The sequence below is a fragment of the Humulus lupulus genome, chromosome 8 (genome assembly GCF_963169125.1).
Source record: "Humulus lupulus chromosome 8, drHumLupu1.1, whole genome shotgun sequence".
NCBI classification, from domain to species: Eukaryota; Viridiplantae; Streptophyta; class Magnoliopsida; order Rosales; family Cannabaceae; genus Humulus; species Humulus lupulus.
Window position 1 is genome coordinate 19,358,628 of NC_084800.1, and position 18,618 is coordinate 19,377,245.

General features: G+C 31.9%; 1 protein-coding gene across 1 annotated transcript; it reads right to left on the reverse strand.

Annotated features, from left to right (window-relative positions):
* Nucleotides 1-4,938: 4,938 nt before the first annotated feature.
* On the reverse strand, nucleotides 4,939-7,998 carry LOC133795300 (N6-mAMP deaminase). Its single transcript, XM_062232755.1, has 11 exons — nucleotides 7,840-7,998; nucleotides 7,650-7,720; nucleotides 7,343-7,434; nucleotides 7,205-7,264; nucleotides 6,862-7,101; nucleotides 6,705-6,781; nucleotides 6,561-6,630; nucleotides 6,366-6,479; nucleotides 5,913-5,979; nucleotides 5,596-5,700; nucleotides 4,939-5,511 (listed from the first exon to the last, which is right to left on the reverse strand). Exons 1-11 carry the CDS (start codon nucleotides 7,914-7,916, stop codon nucleotides 5,381-5,383), a joined length of 1,104 nt encoding a protein of 367 aa, XP_062088739.1. The 5' UTR covers nucleotides 7,917-7,998; the 3' UTR covers nucleotides 4,939-5,380.
* Between the last annotated feature and the right edge of the window lie 10,620 nt (nucleotides 7,999-18,618).

Sequence of the window (18,618 nt, forward strand, 5' to 3'; positions counted from 1 at the left end):
TTATGGTTCAAAGTGCAATTTCGTTACCCGGAATTTTTTATTATAATTATTTATTAAATGCTATTTTTTTTAATTGAGTTTCTAAAGTAAATTTCAAAAGTGCAATATGTGTATCACAACTTTATCTTGATTACTTTACTTCTTTTTTTTTTGGTAAAATTACTTATTTCCATTAAAATATACATAAATAAAATATAAAATTTAATGGGTGTTTGCAAGTTATTGGTTGTGTAATTACTAATTATTAAACATTAATTATACATATTTTAAAATACAAGGGATGTCATTACATTTGAAAATCTATTATCATTTTTGGTAATAATATTTATGGCATACTTGAAATTTATTATCTAATTAATTGGTCGTATAATTACCAAACTAGTAACAATAATTATATATAAATTTCTATTTTTATTTCCACAAGATAATTAATAATTATATAATAAAATAATATTATGTAATAATTATTATTTAAAACTGATATTTGTTGACTAATTTTTTTTGCTAACAACTAATTGAAAGTTTAAATAAATAATGAAACCACCCAACGTGAATAAACCGTCCAAATCAAACTGACAAAAAATAAAACTTAAATAACTAGACAAAAATTCAAACTCCTTAATTATTATATTGGACAATTTAATAATTATATCAACCCGTCCAATATAATCCAAATAATTTGAATAAAATGATTAAGTTTTTTTTTTTCATTTATACATAAATATATTCTGTATATTATTACATATATATATATATGTAATATTAAATATTATTTTTAACAAAGAATTTAAAATAATGTTTCAAAGTTTTAATTTAGAATAATATATCTAAGTTTGGAAGATGTATATTATATTTTTAATTTGTTGAATCTAATTATTTGAATATTTAAAAAAAAAACTTAAGAATGGTTTGGGCGGGTTAACCCGACCAAACCGCCTAAAACTTTGGACAAGTTAAACTCTTTTTTTTATTAATTGGACGTGTTAGAGTTTGATTTTTGCAATCCAATTTTTATATTGGGTTGACTAAAATATGTTATAACCCGACCAAACCAACCAATGAACACCGCTAGTATTAGGATGAGAGAAGATTGGGGGTTTCAAGCTTCTATGGAGTTTAAGGCAGCGTTTTGGCAATGCTCTGAATACAAAAGTCTGAGATTTTTTACAATGTGTGTCATAGCCCTATTTATAGATGGTTGATGGCAATTAACTCTCGGATGATGAGTAATTACAATTATTCTTCCTTAATGGAGCATTAAATAAACAATAAGTAATACATTTTATCAGTTAATATGTTGGTGGACCCATGCGTATCACATTGGACCCAATTATGAGGTTTCAGTCCGCTACTTTTTGGGGTAGTATGTCATTGACAGTGGCAGGGAGTAGCTGCACGTTTTCCCATGTCAAGCGGTGTCGTGAGACATTATTTTTGTCGCTTATACGGACTTAACACCATGATTTGTGAAACAATAAATGACAGATGACTGCTTGTGGTCCAAGATCAATGTGCTCGACATGTGGCACTCTACTCAAGGCTCGGAGGAAGAATCTCACAAACCTGGAGGACTTGACTGAAGGAGATGTGATTTGAAGAAGACATTCTACATCTGGTTCTCTGGAAGTAGCCTTCCCCAAGGATATACTTCGTCGGAGGTGGTGATAAAGGCATAGGATAGAAGGCAAGACTTTCCTTCCAAACTAAAATCATGATTTAATATTTAAATTAAATTAAACCAAAAAAATTATTAAAAAAAACTAATCATCCAAACTTTAATATATATACAACAAATAATGTAAGAAAAATATACCTTCAATAATAAGTAAATAAAAATCAATAAACATATTGACATTAGTGTTAATTTTTTATTGTGTTTTTTTTTCTTAAAATTATGTGTTTGGTAAACAAAAATTCTAATGCAAATGTAAAATTTAATCTAAAAAATTACAATCTCCTACAATATTTTATAATTACTCTAGTCTGAAAAATCTACAAAAAATATATTAAATAATATAAAAAAGAACAATGTAAAATATCTATATAAAAAATATTTTTGCCAAAAAATCTAAAAAATTGTATAAAGTAAGAATATTTTTATAGGAAAATATTAATATTTTAATGAAATAAATAAAAAAAATATTATGTTCAATAATTAGTATTATTTATTGGTGTAATTACACAATATAATTCCACTATATAGTTGTTGGAGAAAATTATATTGTCTCTATCAAAAATAGTAAGACGGTTACAACTCTAAACAAAATAATACAAATGACAAAGTGATTGATTAAATAAGTTACAACTCTTTTGCAAAAATTACATGTAAATATAAAAATATGTAGATGAAGAGAGTAATAGAAAATACAACTCTATAACAAAAAGATACAAATAGATTAAAGGATGAAGAACAAGAGATATAGATGGAAGTACAACTCTAAATATGTAAATAGACAAATAAATAGAAGATGATAAAAAACAATAGAATAACAATAATAATTAACAAATACTCTTATTTACACAACTAAAGTGAAGAGCATTGGGAATCACCAATTTGAATAAGGTTTACAATTTTTGTCCAAAATCTTATTTCTCCCTATCTCAAGCACTAAGAGATTCTCTCAAATGGTAATAGCTCTCTAAAATAAACAAGCATCTAGGTGATTTTCTATCCAAGTACTATAGTGGATAGAAAATAGTGTATCTAACAAGTGAGCAATAGGCTCCTATTTATAGAGTTTTGAGACACCATTTGAATTTCAAATTCCATAAACCCATGGCTGTTACCATGTTTAATTAGATGTTTCTGGAATTAAAATGGAGATTTGTGAATTACTTAGTTGTTGGAAACGTTTAAAATTGGATAAAAACAGTATTTGGAAAAAAGGTTGTCAGCACTCCAGCCCGCGTCCTGCGATATGCCTGGCCGCTGGCTTCTGTCCCCCAGGCCACGGCCTGAGACAATTAGTGGCCGCGGCCACAGTGCTTTTCAACCACCTAATTTTCCAAACTTTTCCAAAACGTTCCAAACTCATTCTCACTTGATTTTGTAACCCATATACATTATGAGAGTTAAAATCACATCTCCAGCAACCATATCACTTATGGCTTTGTAAAATTCAAACTCAAAATGTGTAACATATAATCTACACATTATTGGGTAATATTTGGGAGTTACAAATTTGTAATTGATTTTGTAATCCCAAATATGTTACCCATTTAGATATTCATACTATCCAAAAAAATGTAACTCTCATATATATTATGCTACAATATGTGACACACTTTGTCACATTATTTAATCTACACATTATATTAAAAATAATATAACAATAGTTAGTGTGTAATTACCTTATTAAACAAATTAGCCAAACAAATGTAGTAATTACACCATTTGTGATTTAGTTTTTTTTTTGTAATTCTAAAAATAAAGAAAGTTTTTTATTTGACTTTTATTGCAAGGTTATATCTCCTATTTTATTTATATTCCAATTTCCTATTTTATTTTTATCACAAGTAAATAAATATATATAAAAAATTATAATATATAATAACTAAAAAAACTTTTACTTTCATGCCCATTAGGATGGCATCGTGTTGTTACTATTACTAACATCTCCTTTTACAACTTATACCAATAAAGCTTATAAATCAATTCAAACTTAATTATTTCTTTTTATAATATGACATAGTTGACAACAAATTATTTTTTCAAAGTTTGTATTTTCGACATGTGAAATACAATGCATGAAAACTCACCCGTTTATAGTTGAATGTATTTAGTTTGTGACGTATTGTGATAATTTATGTTCTTTTTTAGTTAAAAAATTTATGCTTCTAATAGTCAACTTGTTCTCTTTTATCTTTTTAAGTTAACTACATATTATTGAAAAAAATAAGATAAAAACTTGGATTCCAAGTCTAATTAACGTGAACGTGTTGTTTTTTTCTTGCCTTTTATATTAATTTTTATATTAGAATAGAACTTATAAAGTTTGTAGTTGGTCTTTCAATTTTGCCTATCTGGTAATACGTAGCTGTAGCTGTAGCTTGTTTCATTAACTTCACTAAAATACAACTCTATATATCTGTAGTCTATAAATCTTAAAACTCTACGCAATTTGCAACGCAATTGCAATTAATACTATATTTGGTGAGAGAAAAGGGAGAATAGTATGGATGAAGAGTTAGAGAGGATGGAGAGTGATGGATAATGAGGAAAATAATTGTCCACAATATTGTGAAATTGGAAAGATAGAAAAAAAATCATTAAAGTTATCATATTATTATTTCTAACATAAATATGTATCAAATATGACATTTTATGTATTTAATTTGTCTTTTTCTCAAAATTTCACCATTTTTGGAAGAATTGAAATTTGTGGGAAGGTTATTTGGAAGGTTCTTCCTCTTCCTCTTTTCTTCTTACCAAACAAGCTACCTTCATTATTTCCCTCCACCCCTTTCCACCCACCACCCTTCTTTCCACTCTACCAAACACTAACATAGTGTAAATATCCTCCGTTCTTTTATATATGATGGTCATTTGGTCAAATAATAACCTGCTCACTATGCCAAGGACCAGGGTTTTTTTTTTTTTTTAACTGTTTCTATCTGTTGAAATCTTTCATTAGCACCACATGTTTTTGACAAATACATGGAAATTTTTGCATTACATAATCAACAGCAGGGAAAAAAAAGTAGATGGGTCAAATTCTCCCATGATTAATGGTTCCACCACGCCAAGAAAATCGTAACACTACAGTGACATCTAGAGTATCAGGGTACAGAGACGCTTGTGTTTTTTTGTCCCAAATGTTGATAACAAAATTCAATTCAATCATGTGGGGCAAACCAGAGTCACATAAATGATAAAAGCACCATACAGTGTACTCAATTTCTTTTCATTCCGTACCAAAGACTGGTAGGAAAAATTGCATGTCAAACCTGAGGATATGAATAGAACAGCCGATATGCATACAAGTAATTTTACTAAAATATAAGTACGACAATTATTATCATAATAACATCTCTATCAGTAAATGATGATTTAATCCATGAGTAATAATAGTAGATGAGATAAAAACAGGAGTTTTAATACTAAACTTAGTCATGTGGTTCTTGAAACACAGGGACGAATGGTCTGGCAACAATTTATCAAGAATATTGAATTTATGAAGTTTTTAGTCTTGAGTCTATAACCAAGGGTATATTGACTACTCAGGCCAGGCTAAGAAACCTACAAGTGCAAAAGTCATTTGCCAGACACGATGAGCAGTCTCAGGCATGACTGGAAATTCATATTTGCAGCTCTATTGTCCATATAGTTTACCTGGAAACAAATAAACTATAAGAAGCAACCGATGCTTCTGAAAAGTGATCATGGCAATAGATCCAGCCTATTCGCAGCTGAATCAAAGATCTCTCTTAGATCCCTCTTCACTAAATTATCAGCAAATACAAATTCAACTGCATTTTTTGCTAGCTGAAACATTTCCTTCTTTCCAAGACCTAAATGGAAAAAATAAAACAATGTTGATATGCTTTTCCAATCACATTCTTATTATAATAAGCAGCAGTAAACATCAGACCTACCAAATGCAGAAGCAGCAAGCTTATACTCGCCGGAAAGACTAGTAGAGAAAACTCCAACATCATCAGTGCAGAGGGATAAAGGATGCTTTTCTTCATAGAGTTCAGCTGCATCAACATACTCACAGATTAAGCTAAGGCAATTTGAAGTATGTCTAGCAAAACATAGACATGAAATGGAAGAAACAATATTAACCAAAAAAAAGACATGAGATGGAGAAAAACATTTTAGAGTTTCTGTAGGATGTTTAGTTATGGAAAAGTAATGGTTTTATTCCTAAATTAGATTTTGTAAGTTACATAGAAGCAAAAGACCCTACCAAAATGGTGAACGTCTAGTGAAGAAATTGTATTAGTCCTGATGTTGGATGTCAAACAAATCTCGACCTGAAAAATTTGTGAGCACAAAAGGAAGAAATCAGCAAGCCGAATATACCAAAGCTAATAACTATAAAATTGCATCAAAGACTAGGTAACAATCTCTAAGGGCCTTTTGCAGTTGCAGATGGTAACATAAGGACTGGAAAGATAAGTTTTAATTCCACTTGATGCAAATATGCAATAGATGGAATTCCAGAGATGCATAAACTTATCAGATCAAAATAATAGCACAGGACTTCAATAATCTACATCTCAATCCATCATCTTAAAATTTATGGTGGATTGGAACTATAAACTATTAGATAGTCATACTTGGACACTTCTCCTCAGTATTCAGTAAATGCAAATGAAAGTAAAATTTATAGGAAAAGGCTTGATCACAGATATCTAACCGGAATATTAAAGGACTTTAACTTCTTCCATTCTTCTTCTTCGAAACAGCAAGCATGACCAATCCTCTGGGGCATAAAGTCGAGCATTGACCTTATCTCTGTTGGATTAGGTACCTATAACCACTAAGTACGGAAAATAAGTTAGTTAAGGCAATTTCATCAAAGCACTTACAAGCATTAGAAAGATAAAAGCACCTCTCCACAGTGAAGGGTTATACAAAGACCTTGTTCTCTTGCAAATTTCAATGCTGGCAAAAACGTGCTCCTGCCACACATACACAAATTTAATTTTGGATGTAAATATTAATGGTCAGTGCTATAAAACTTTGGCAAACTTACCATTCTCCCACCATGGGATTTCCAGAAAGGTCAATACCAACTACCCCTAGATGTTTCATTTCAAGAGCAAGCTTCACCTAAAGCAGGTGAAAGAATTAATCATATTCAAATTCATGGAAACACAAATTTCTTAATCAAATCTCACTTTCCTACTTACTGTCTCCATCGCAGCCTCAGTAGTTTCCCTTCGGTCAATGCTCAACAAAAGTCTGATATATATTTTCTTTTTTGCTGTTCCATTACATGTATCACTTATAAGTACAGGATCCATGCCACTACCAGCATCAGCTTCACCATTACGGGGCATAAAAGCAACATCAACAGCAGTAACTGCCTTTAGACCGTCTATTACAGCTTCCATATAAGAGAGTTTTGTCATTCCTATTGAATCATTTTTCTGGATAGAACAAAAACCGAAACCCATCATTCTCTTCATCCACAAAAGAAATAGAGTTATAAGAGCATACAGTTCACTTAATACAAACCTAATGTTTTTGTACCTTGGGGGTTGTTCTTAGCTCCAGATACACAACATTATCAGAAGCAAAGTCTTCAACAACCTGTTTTGCAATAAAACAGAATATTGACAAAAAATTGAGGGGATTTTTTACATATATATAATTGAAAAGTTCCCTTACTTCTTTGGTGATTCTTGTAATGATTTTGTGATCAGTAGTAAGAATGTGGATCAAGTCAAACAATTTGAACACTTCATGTAAGGACCTTTCACCTGAATCATACATAACATACATAATTTATAGCTTAAGATTCACCAAGCTAACATTGTTGTGAGATACTAAAACGAAAATCCACATTCAAAGTTAACTACCAATATCAATAAAATTGAGTAAATTAAAATTCCTTTCTTCTGACGTTTCTTTCTCAAGAAACAAACAGACAATAATAAGGAAAAAAAAAATCAAGAGAGGAAAATTTAAAGCTCACTCTTCATTATAACATGCTCGACATCTGAGAAAACTATGACACCTTTCTCACCCAGGCCTCTAGCAAGTTCACTGCAACCAAACGCTTAATAAATAAGAATAAATAGAAAATAATAACAATAATAAAGTGAGAATGAGTGTGTGTTCTCGAACGATGGAAAAAGAGAGCAAATAAGAAGAAAAAAACTCACAAGAGAGTGGAGTCTCTGGCGGATCCATTAAGATGAGCGTGAAGCTCAACCTTTGGCATCGACTGGTACGTCTCCATTTTCTTTGTTCTTCGTTCTTCTTCTTCTTCGTCTTCGTTCTTCTTGGCTTTCGTCCTTATCTTTTTTTTCTCCGCTGAATATATTATATATTAGTATTATCGTACTGTTCTCTGTGCAGTGCAGCTTAGTATCGCCTGTTGTGATGTTACTTGTCACTATTTTTGGGCCCATTCTGATTTTCGACTACTTTGTGGGCCCAAAATCTTTTTTTTAATATACTATATTTTTTTGGATATTTAAGAAAATATATATTTTTTAAATTAATGAATTAGTAAGTTATCCTATTTTTATAACTTGATAAATATGATTTGCCGAATCTAATTCTAATATACATATATGATTTGATTAGGTTAGGATAATACAATCTCTAGATTATTATTTATAAAATGTCATATTTTAATCATCACAATGAAGATACAATAAAGGTGGGTCTTTGAAATATCTTTTGAAACAACAAACAATCTTTTGACTTTTTCTCCAATTTTTATATTTTCTGAATTTGGGTTGGGTCGTATGTCTCTGTTGCTTTTCGTTCCAGTCTCTCGGTCAAACCAATTAGAGCTCTTCACAATATGGAAACTAAGTAAACTTTATATAAATATGGACAAAAAAAATAATAATTATAATATAAAAAAATTGCCTAACAAAAATGAACAACTATGGGATTCCCATAATTTTATGAACTAGATTTCCACGTATTAACAAATTTCCTATTAACGGCCAATTACAACATTTTGATAAAGAAATCTAATTGTCGATCATCAAATCTTCCTTCTCCGCCCATTAGAACTCGTTCTCCATAATTTCAGACAATCACATTATCTTCTTTGGCCCCTTATTACAGACAATAAAGATCAATTCAAAAATATGTACCTAATATTTGCAAATTCCATCAAATGATGGAAACATTGTAAGTCAATCATTGTAATAGATGAAACTTATTTGAAGACATCATTTGGAGGAACTTTATTCACTGCTTCAACAATAGATACTAACAATAACATATTTCTATTAGCCTTTAGAATATGAGACTTTGAAAATGATTCATCATAGTTATGGTTTTTCACAAAACTAAAAAAGACATATGGAGAGAAAGAGAAGGTACTGTTTTCTTTTTTATATTCTTATTCAAACAAACTAAACACATAAAATAAACTGTTTAATAATAATTCAGCAATATAATAATAAAATCAGTGTAAAAAATAATAGTCAAATAAATTAATGAAACCAGTTACTTAATTTGGACACAATAACCAGTTACTTCATCGTGATTTTACAAACATGTATAGCAATCATTTCAGACAGACACAAAAACATAGAAAATGCTATAGACAATGTATACCCAAAAGCTTTCCATGGAGCATGCATATTCCACCTGCTAAACAACATCAAAGTCAATTTCGGTATCCATGGTGAGGACCTAAACATAAATTTTGTCAACGCATCAAAGGCATACAGGGTACAATCATTTGAGCACTACATGCGCGAAATAGACAAGATTGACACTTACATAAGACCGTATTTACAAAAAATTGAATATCGCACTTGGTCTAGATGTCATGCTCCAACAAGAAGATTTACAATGATGACATCAAATATAGTCGAATCAATAAATGCTGCATTGAAAGCTGGAAGAACGCTCCCAATCACTACAATGATGGAAGGCCTTTGAAGTTTAGTTCAAAAATGGGTATGGAAAAATGGTAACGAAGCGAACGGAACATTCACACAAGTAACAATAGATACTGAAACGGTGCTCAGAGAAAACTTTATACGGGCCATTAAATTCTAGGTAACTAACATATATTCTGTACTAAATTTAATTTACCAAGACATTCAATAACCAGTTACTAATAATTACCACAGTAACCAGTTTCTAACATGTATTCCTTTACTAAAATAAACAGGGCTTCCTAGTAAACACTATAATGTAACAAATTGTAGTAGGAGACAAAGGAAATTTTATGGTCAACCTAATGGAGAAAACATGCGAGTGCAAAAGATTCCAACAAGATGAAATACCATGTGCACATGCATTAGCAGTATTTGCCAAAACACGGCTGAAAACATATGATTATGTTGTTGATTACTACAAAACTACAACTATGAAAGCAACATATGAGTCAACTGTTCATCCCTTGTCAAATGAAAGCGAATGGGCACTACCAAAGACTTTACACAAAATTGTCCTACCACTAAAAACAAGAAAACCACCAGGCTGCCCTAGAAGGAAAAGAATAAGATCTAGAGGAGAACCAAAAGTGCAGATTAAATATGGACAATGCGGGCAACCAGGACATAATAGAAAAACATGCAGAAATGAACTAATCCCAAAGCAGCAAAACCCAAAAAAGTCAAAGAAATTAGACAAATAAATTTGTAAAAACTAGATAGTCTACAATTTCTATTCATTCAATCGATATAATAAAATTGTATCCTAATGTTTTCTCATTCAATAAAACTAGTCTTTTTAAGCATTTAACATTTTATAAACTCAAGACTCAAGTTTCTAGTTACAACACAAGTTAATCAAATCTGAAGACTCAAGTACCTGGTTACCACACATGTTAATCAAAAAAAGCAATTACGATAAATAAATTTAACAAACGACTATAAATACATGTAACAAACGACTTAAAAAATCAGTTACATAATCACATATCTTTCACAAAAAAAAAAAGATAAATATATCAAAAAAAAAATAAAAATAATAAAAATAAAAATTAAAGAAATCGTAACAAGTTACCTGAAACATATGGCTTACACTATCAAAAACCGAAGTATCCAATTACACCATCCTCATACAAACATATTTACAAAAAAATTAACATTTACAAACCAATTACATAATGTAGTGAACAAAACCTGTCTACTTGATAAAAAAAAGAGTCCAACAAGTAGTCAGATTAGTCTCTTGGCCCAATAAGCCAGCCTAACATGCCAATAAGGCCCAAACCCATGTAAATAGGCTCGCATATACAATGAACCGTCCAAATGCCCAAAACCATACCTATAACGACCCAAATTCGCTAATAGGGCTTAAGGGCCTTGATTAGTGTGTCAGGAGGGCATTAATGAAATAATTGTGATTTAATGAGTAATTATATGTCTAATAATGCTTGTATGATAATTGATTATATTATGTGGTAATATGATATGTGATATATGTGAGAACCACATTATTATGTGGACAGGTTCGTTGAGCACGACTCAAGACGATTCTAGGGTCAGATAGCGGGATAAGCCACAACGGGGTTTAAGATATGACTTTGGACAAATCGGGGGTATTTTTAGATAGCGGATAGTGATTTGGGTTATCAGGACATGAAAATAAATATATGGAGATATATTTGAGGTTAGAATGTCTAGGCGGGAATATTGGGGGATTTTACCATTTTGGCCTCGGGGACGGTTCCGGCACCCCGAGCCTCGGGATTGATTTAATATGTGAGATAGACCTTAGGAAGCTTTTAGAAGAAAACATAAACCGACTAAACACTTAGGCTTTCTCTCTCTCTCACGCTTAAGGAAACACAAAGGAAACTAAGGGAAACTAGCTGGGATTTCTGAGTTTGGTGGTGAGAATTTGGGGGTCTAGCTCAGGGATTTAATCAAGGAACTGAAGCAGGGATTAAGGTAAGCATCTAACTCTACTTTTTGTGGTTGAATTATGAGTTGTAGCTGGGTTTTGGTTAAGTGTTGAAACAAGTTTAGTTATGATGTTCTAAGGCAGAATTAAGAGGGGGAACTTGGGAGCTTAGCTTGGTCATAGCTTGGTGAAGTGATACTATAGAAAAGGTAAGTCTCAACTCCTGGTTAGAGGTTTTAATTGAGTTTGATGGCTGGTTTGTGTGTTTTTAGCACTTGAGTTTCAGAAATTGAAAGGAAGAGATTGGAGTGTGTTAGGCTGAGTTTTCTTGAGAATTATATTGTTTAGATCATGCCAAAGAGGTTGGGAATTAATTGGTTAAGAGTTGGGAAGTTTTGGGATGGTTTAAGGTAAGGTTTTAGGCTTTGGAATGGTGTAAAATCTGGGTTCGAAGGGGAGGGCCGCGGCTCTATCCTAGACGCTGCGGCCCTAGCATGCAAGGAAGCCAAGGGGGCTCGGCCAAGGGGGCGCGCCGCAGTGCGTGTGTGGTTCAGAGTGGGAGGAGGTTCTGTTTTGAGGAAGGGTCGCGGCTAGGCTTTGGGGGCCGCAGCCCTTGGTTGCACACATGAATTTTTGAGAGTTTTAAGCATGGGGGAGTGGTCTAGTGTGCTCGGGTCTGGTTTCACCACCGTGCTTGGTGGAATTAGGAGTCCCAGGAGTTAGTTTTGTAACTGGAAACCTATATTTGAGTATTTATGAAACCCTATATTTTGGTTGGGCTAGGTGATAAAAGCTTAGGCTCGGGAACGGATCGTGCTTGAGGGGCGTTGCTTGTAATTCGATAACCGTACAGACTAAAGGTAAGAAAACTGCACCCGGTTGAATATATGTGACGGGACTAAGGTCTCCCTACTGTAGAAGCTTGAAAAGATGGTATTATGCCATGCAAGCCATTTAGTGAACCAACGGCCTAAGGGTGCCAAGGGTCTCACTAGCGCACAGGGCGCGGCTCGGCCACTAGTAGCCGAGGACAGCTTATTATGCATTGAGCTTGGTTTAAGCGAGCCAGAGTCAGTGGGTTAAACAGAGGGTGCGGCCTAAGTCGTCGGCCCTGAATATTATGTGATACGAATATTATATGTGATAGAATGTATCTTGTATTGGATTGCATATGCTGAATATCTGTTGTGGATTATCTGATGGGTATACATGCTTACTGAGCTATTTGTCTGTTGTTATTGTTTGAGTTATCTACGATGTTTTCTTGCTGGGCCTTGGCTCACGGGTGCTACGTGGTGCAGGTAAAGGCAAGGGAAAGTTAGATCAGCCCTGACTGGAGAGCTCAGCGAGCGAAATGTATATAGCCAGGTGCTCGGCCGCCACGGTTGAGGTCTAGGCAAGAACATGGAACCTGGAGATTATCTGTTTTGCCTTAATATGGCTAGTGGATACACTTGTACTTTTGGGAGTCTGTAAACTTATTCTAACTTCGTTTTGTATGGGATCCCATGTTTACTACGGTATAAATATATGAAATGAGTCTTTAAGACCAAAACCTTTTTAACCTTAGTTCCTACATGTATAGTGACACGTTTTCAAATTAGTGACTTGATTAGCAAGTCCTGCACCTTTATAAGTACACAGTGTAACGATCTTGGCTGTCCAGGGCGTTACAATACCCAGACCCGAACCCGAATCCGGATACTCCCAGTCAGCCAGGGACCTTGAAACAGTCAAGGCTCACACCACATTTGTCAAGAATTTCGGAAAGAAACCATTTGGAATGAGTCAGACGAATCAGGAAGACGGAGGAACAACGGTAGAGAAAAAGAATAATAAATAAGACCCTCAGGGGTTGAGAAGGGGACATCTGATAACCATTTTTTACTATATTTTACTCTCTTACTGAAATGAAGTACTACTCTCTCCAGGCGATCCAATCGAGCAAGTTGAATCAGTCAGCCTGGTCTGACCCAACTGCACTTGATCCGATCGTTGAATTCCGTCGTTGTCTCTGTCGTCACTCTAACCATCCTACTACTCATCCATCCATCAATATATCGTTATTTTCATTATAGTTTTATTACTTTCAATCATCTTTTGTTACAATCTGACTAACTTGAGCGTTGAAGTCCCTTTGACTGACACCTCACCGGTGCTCCCAATTGAACTCTCGTCTCTCTCTTAGTTCTTGACAGGTTGCTGGTGCCTGTCTAATCAATTGTAGGAAATCACTTCTACACATAATGAAATATCTCTTTCAAATACATTAAAAATTCATGAATAGAAAATTATTATAAGTTAACAAAAAATAATTCATAAAATAAAAAATTACCCAGTTACCTATAACGTATGACTGATCATTTCAAATAATACAATAATCGATTATCTATTAGTATACAAACTTCTCCAAAAAAAATTGAAACCTATATGAAAAAAAACATGTACATAACAATATCTTCAAACTTTTAAAAAAAAAAATCACCAACTCTATTGAAAAAAACATACACATTAATATAAAATACAAATAAAAAAAAACTTTATATTAAGCCAAAAGGTGAAACCAGTTCTTTACATTGACAAAAAAAAAGTACCTAGAAACAAATATAGTAATAAACTAGTATCTAGTTACAAATCACAAAAAAAGAAAAAAAAAAGACAGTCATTAATACAACTTAAAAGAATGTTTATACCTTTTTTGACCCTATATTTTGTCTCATTACCTGTTTTGACCCCGTGTTTTGATAAATTACTTTTTGGACCCTATGTTTTGTAAAATTGTTAAAATAGAACCCTAAACTCAATTTTGATGAAGAAAAAATTGAATATAACAACACGGTTTTTAAGCAGAATGATTTTATTTTTATTCTGAATTGTTAGTTTGGTAAATTATTTATGATTTTAGTTGAGAAAACATTGACCAAAATCGAGTTTAGGGTTCTATTTTAACAATTTTACAAAATATAGGGTCCAAAAAATAATTTATCAAAACACAGGGTCCAAACAAGTAATGAGACAAAACACAGGGTCCAAACAAGTATAAACCCCTTAAAAAAACTACAAAAATCTCTACTTATTCTTCTTCCTCCTCTTTGATTTTTTTGATGGATCATCATCTTCTGTCTTGTACCCACCAATCTGCTTATTTTTCCCATGAATATACAAGTTAATGGGAAGATAATCGCGATAGGTAGCAACTTTGGCAGCCATGTTCTTTTGGATGTCATCAATCTTCCCATGGATAAACAAATCAACATACTTGATAACAAATATTCCACAAACACCGAAAAACAAACAAAAAAACAACAAATGTAATTATTAAAAACAAACATAATAAAAAAAATTAAACAAACAACAAATTATAAAAACCAGTTACTTACTTGTTCTCTTGAGAAGGGAAGTCTTTGGCAAAGTTAAAATCAATTGGTTTCTTCTTCCCAACAGAATATGGACCAACATTCAAATCCAGGTCTTTCCTAGAAACATAAAAATAAAGAAAGTCTAGAAAATATGGTAAAACAACAGAATGAGCCTTCACATATGGCAAAGCAATACTCTCATTCTTCTTCCCCACCAAAGAGTTGTCGAAAGTTAACATCCTACTCTTTATGGAAAAGTGGATAAAAATCCAATGCAACTGAACCTTCACATGCACATGAAAAAGAATATGATCCATATCCACCCAATGAGTGTTACAAAACAAATATTCACCAATAATATAATCTGAAACCAGGTTATCAAAACGAATGCTGCTTGGATCACATTTGGCTGCCAAAAAGTTATCATACAAACCCTTGATAGTTGCATCAAACCAGGAGTCTGTAGTTGTAACCCTCTTGTTCAAACTATCACTCAACTTAATATATTTCCTCAAGTAATAAAAATAAACATTGATATGCTACAAAAAATAAATAAACAAACAAAAGTCAGGAACCTGGTTACTAGCCAATAAATAATAATCAAAACCAGTTACACACAATACTACAAGAACCCGGTTACTTGTCTTAACCATCATCAACAAAAATAACAAAACATCTAAACAAATAAATTCTGATTACAAAACATTATACCAAGAACTTGGTTACTTATAGTGTCCATAAGCTCCTCCCCACAAGTTTGAAGCTTGTAAAACCACATATTCTCATAAATTTTAACAAAAGTATAATACATCGGTGGACTGATAATGTTATTAACATCAGAAAAATTATTCTTCCTTAAAAAAAAAATTATATTAACAAACATTTACATATCAAAAATAATAATATTAAACAAAATAAAAAAACATACTTGCTTTTAAAAATTATTTTATCCTCAATCCATGTAATATAATCCATGCATTTGTTGATCCCAAAAGAGGGTGTTTTAATAATTAAACTCGCAAGTGCACGAATCGTTTCGGAATATAATGTTCATGTAAGTACGAGGTCGAACCCATGGGAGTTGACTAACATCAAAAGAAACTATTTCAAACAAAGCAATAATATTCTAACCTAGTTCCAAATATTTGATGAGATTTTGTTTTAGAAAAATAAAAGACAAGTAATAAAAATATTTAAGATTAAATAGAAAAATTGTTTTCAAATGATATATAAAAAATAAGATTATTAAGATGTTAGAATCCACAAAATGCAAGTTCAATAGTATTTATAAGTATATTGATTCCCAAGTTTTAATATAGTTGAAATAAATCACACTATATATTTTTTCAAAATATATTTTCTATTCAAGCACAAGTTACTCTTTAAAAAAGGTAGGATTTTTCTTCACTTATATAAGATATAATTTCTAAGCATTAGTTGTGTTACAACTTAATGAAACTACAAAAAATCAAAGAGATTATGTTTAGGCAAAATATGATACTTATGCTCTAAGAATTAGATGTGAACAATTTAATGAAAAACATTTAATCAAAGAATATCATATTTTTGCATAATGAAGAACTAAGTGCAATATGCTTTAACAATCAATAATAGATGAAAAATGCATATCTTTGATAGAAAAATCCATAAACAATGTTGTACAAATGGGAAATCAACATACAACAAAAAAAATACTACCTAGTTACATTTTGCTTCATCATCATCTTAATAACCTTTGAAAAAGATTAGAAGCTCATAACTAGATAAAAATTACAAAATAACATACTTGACATGCTCTTCAAAAGATGAAAATGGTAGAGAGAAACTAGTGAAAAGAAGAGAAATATGGAGTGTAGAAGAGGTTGAAAAAAGATGAAGAAGAAGAGCTCCCCAAATGGTCTTACAATACTCTATTTATAGGCAAAATATGGAGATTAAATTAATCAAATTAAAATGAATAAATTGATTAATTTAATTGTGTTGGGAAGTGGTAGGATAAATAGAGTAAGTGTAAGAGTATTGGAAAGATGAAATGTTTGGTTGGGTAAAATATTAGTGAAAAGCTAGGGTAAAAAAAATGAATTAGGAATGTTTATTTAGGTAAGAAAAATAGGGAAGAGTGAATTGATATTTGAGTGAAAAATATTGGGAATGAAAATGTGATTTTTGGGTCTTTTTGTGGCTATTGGCAGCTTGGTCTAGGCTGGCATGGGGTGCAAATTGGGCTGGAATGGGCTTGCTTTGCTGTAGCTTCATGTTGGGCCTTTAAGCTTCTTCAGTGGTATTGGGCCTTGTACGTGATGGAGAGCTGCTTTGTGCTGAAGAGGTTTGGTTGGAGAGACTTGCTGAAAGCTGATTTAATGATATATGCTGAGGTGGTTTGGGCGTGGAAGAGAATGGAGGCTTTGGACCAAGTGGCGTGATGGAGAGCAGGTGATATATGCTGAAGAAAAGTGGCATTTGACTACTGAAGTTGGCGTTGAAGAGGGATTCAGGTTGATGTTGGTGTTGGGCCTGTTGGACTTGCTGAAGGCAGAGACAACTGGTGGGCCTGAGCAGTGGGCCTTGCTTGGGCATGGAGAAAGATCATTTTTCTTGCTTTCCCTTTACAGAAATGCCATTTTTTCACCATTCTTCTTGCTTTTCAAGAGCAAATATCATACGAAAAAAATTCCCTATAAAACAAACATAAATTAAATTAAAACTAAATATTTTCAATAATGAAATATACAACAAAAGTTCAATGAAAATATTAATTAAAATTTAATTTACTTAAACATTTAAGCTCAAAATTACATCTTTTTACTCATAACTTAACAATATTATTTTTAAATAATTAAACTATAAAATTTTACAATAATATAACAATAAAAATATACAAAAATCTATAAAATTAAAATAAACCTAATAAATTCAAAATTACTTAAAAACTTAATAAATCAATTAAAAACTCAAGAATTAAGCAACAATTAGCACATAAAAAGTGGTAAAATAACTCTATTTTGTAGAGTTATCAGCATTCATCTTTTGAAACATTATGTCTAATTTCATCTTTAAATGGAAGCAACTTTCTAACAATCAACACTTCTTCTACCTTCCTCTTCACATTTTCTTTTACTTCAGATGAACCAAACTCAGTAACAAAATGAGATTTAACATGACTACTAGGTTTAGACTCCCTCTTTTCAATAGCAACAAGAACTTCATCAACATCCCCAACTATCACAACTTTCCAATTTTCCTTACTCCCACTTAATCTCTTTTCTCCTTATGCATACTACACAGTTTTATCAATAACCTTCAAAATCTCTGGATCCAAATATATTTCTTCAAAACTTAAACCATCTGAACTGAACTCGGGTTTTTTTGAATAATCCTATAATGAAGAACAATAAAATCAGTTACAACAAATTCCATTTTAAATGAAATAATACAAAGAAACAAAAACAACAATTGATTTCACTAATAAACTTACAAATAACAACATACTATTAAGTAACAGAAACCAGTCACATTACTACCATCAAAATCTTCACCTAAATCCATCCCACAAGCTTGGACAAAAAAAAAAGAAACTGGTTACAACAAACAATGGTTAAAAAAAAAAAACAATAAAACATAGAACAAACAAATTACCTTAGAATCAGGAGAAACATGGCTAGATACTTTATCAAAATCAGCTGGCTTTTTCACTTCATTAAATCCAGCAATTTCATCACCAGAACGTCCAACTTTTTCTGAATTTTTTTTCAA

What these genes read in the sequence shown, in the direction of transcription:
- LOC133795300 (XM_062232755.1), bottom strand. Translation starts at nt 7,916, where the DNA reads ATGGAGACGTACCAGTCGATGCCAAAGGTTGAGCTTCACGCTCATCTT. An exon ending in AGCTAAGAACAACCCCCAAG is followed by an intron (nt 7,102 to 7,204) that starts GTACAAAAACAT and finishes TGTTCTATCCAG; the next exon opens with AAAAATGATTCAATAGGAAT. An exon ending in TAACCCTTCACTGTGGAGAG is followed by an intron (nt 6,480 to 6,560) that starts GTGCTTTTATCT and finishes TAGTGGTTATAG; the next exon opens with GTACCTAATCCAACAGAGAT.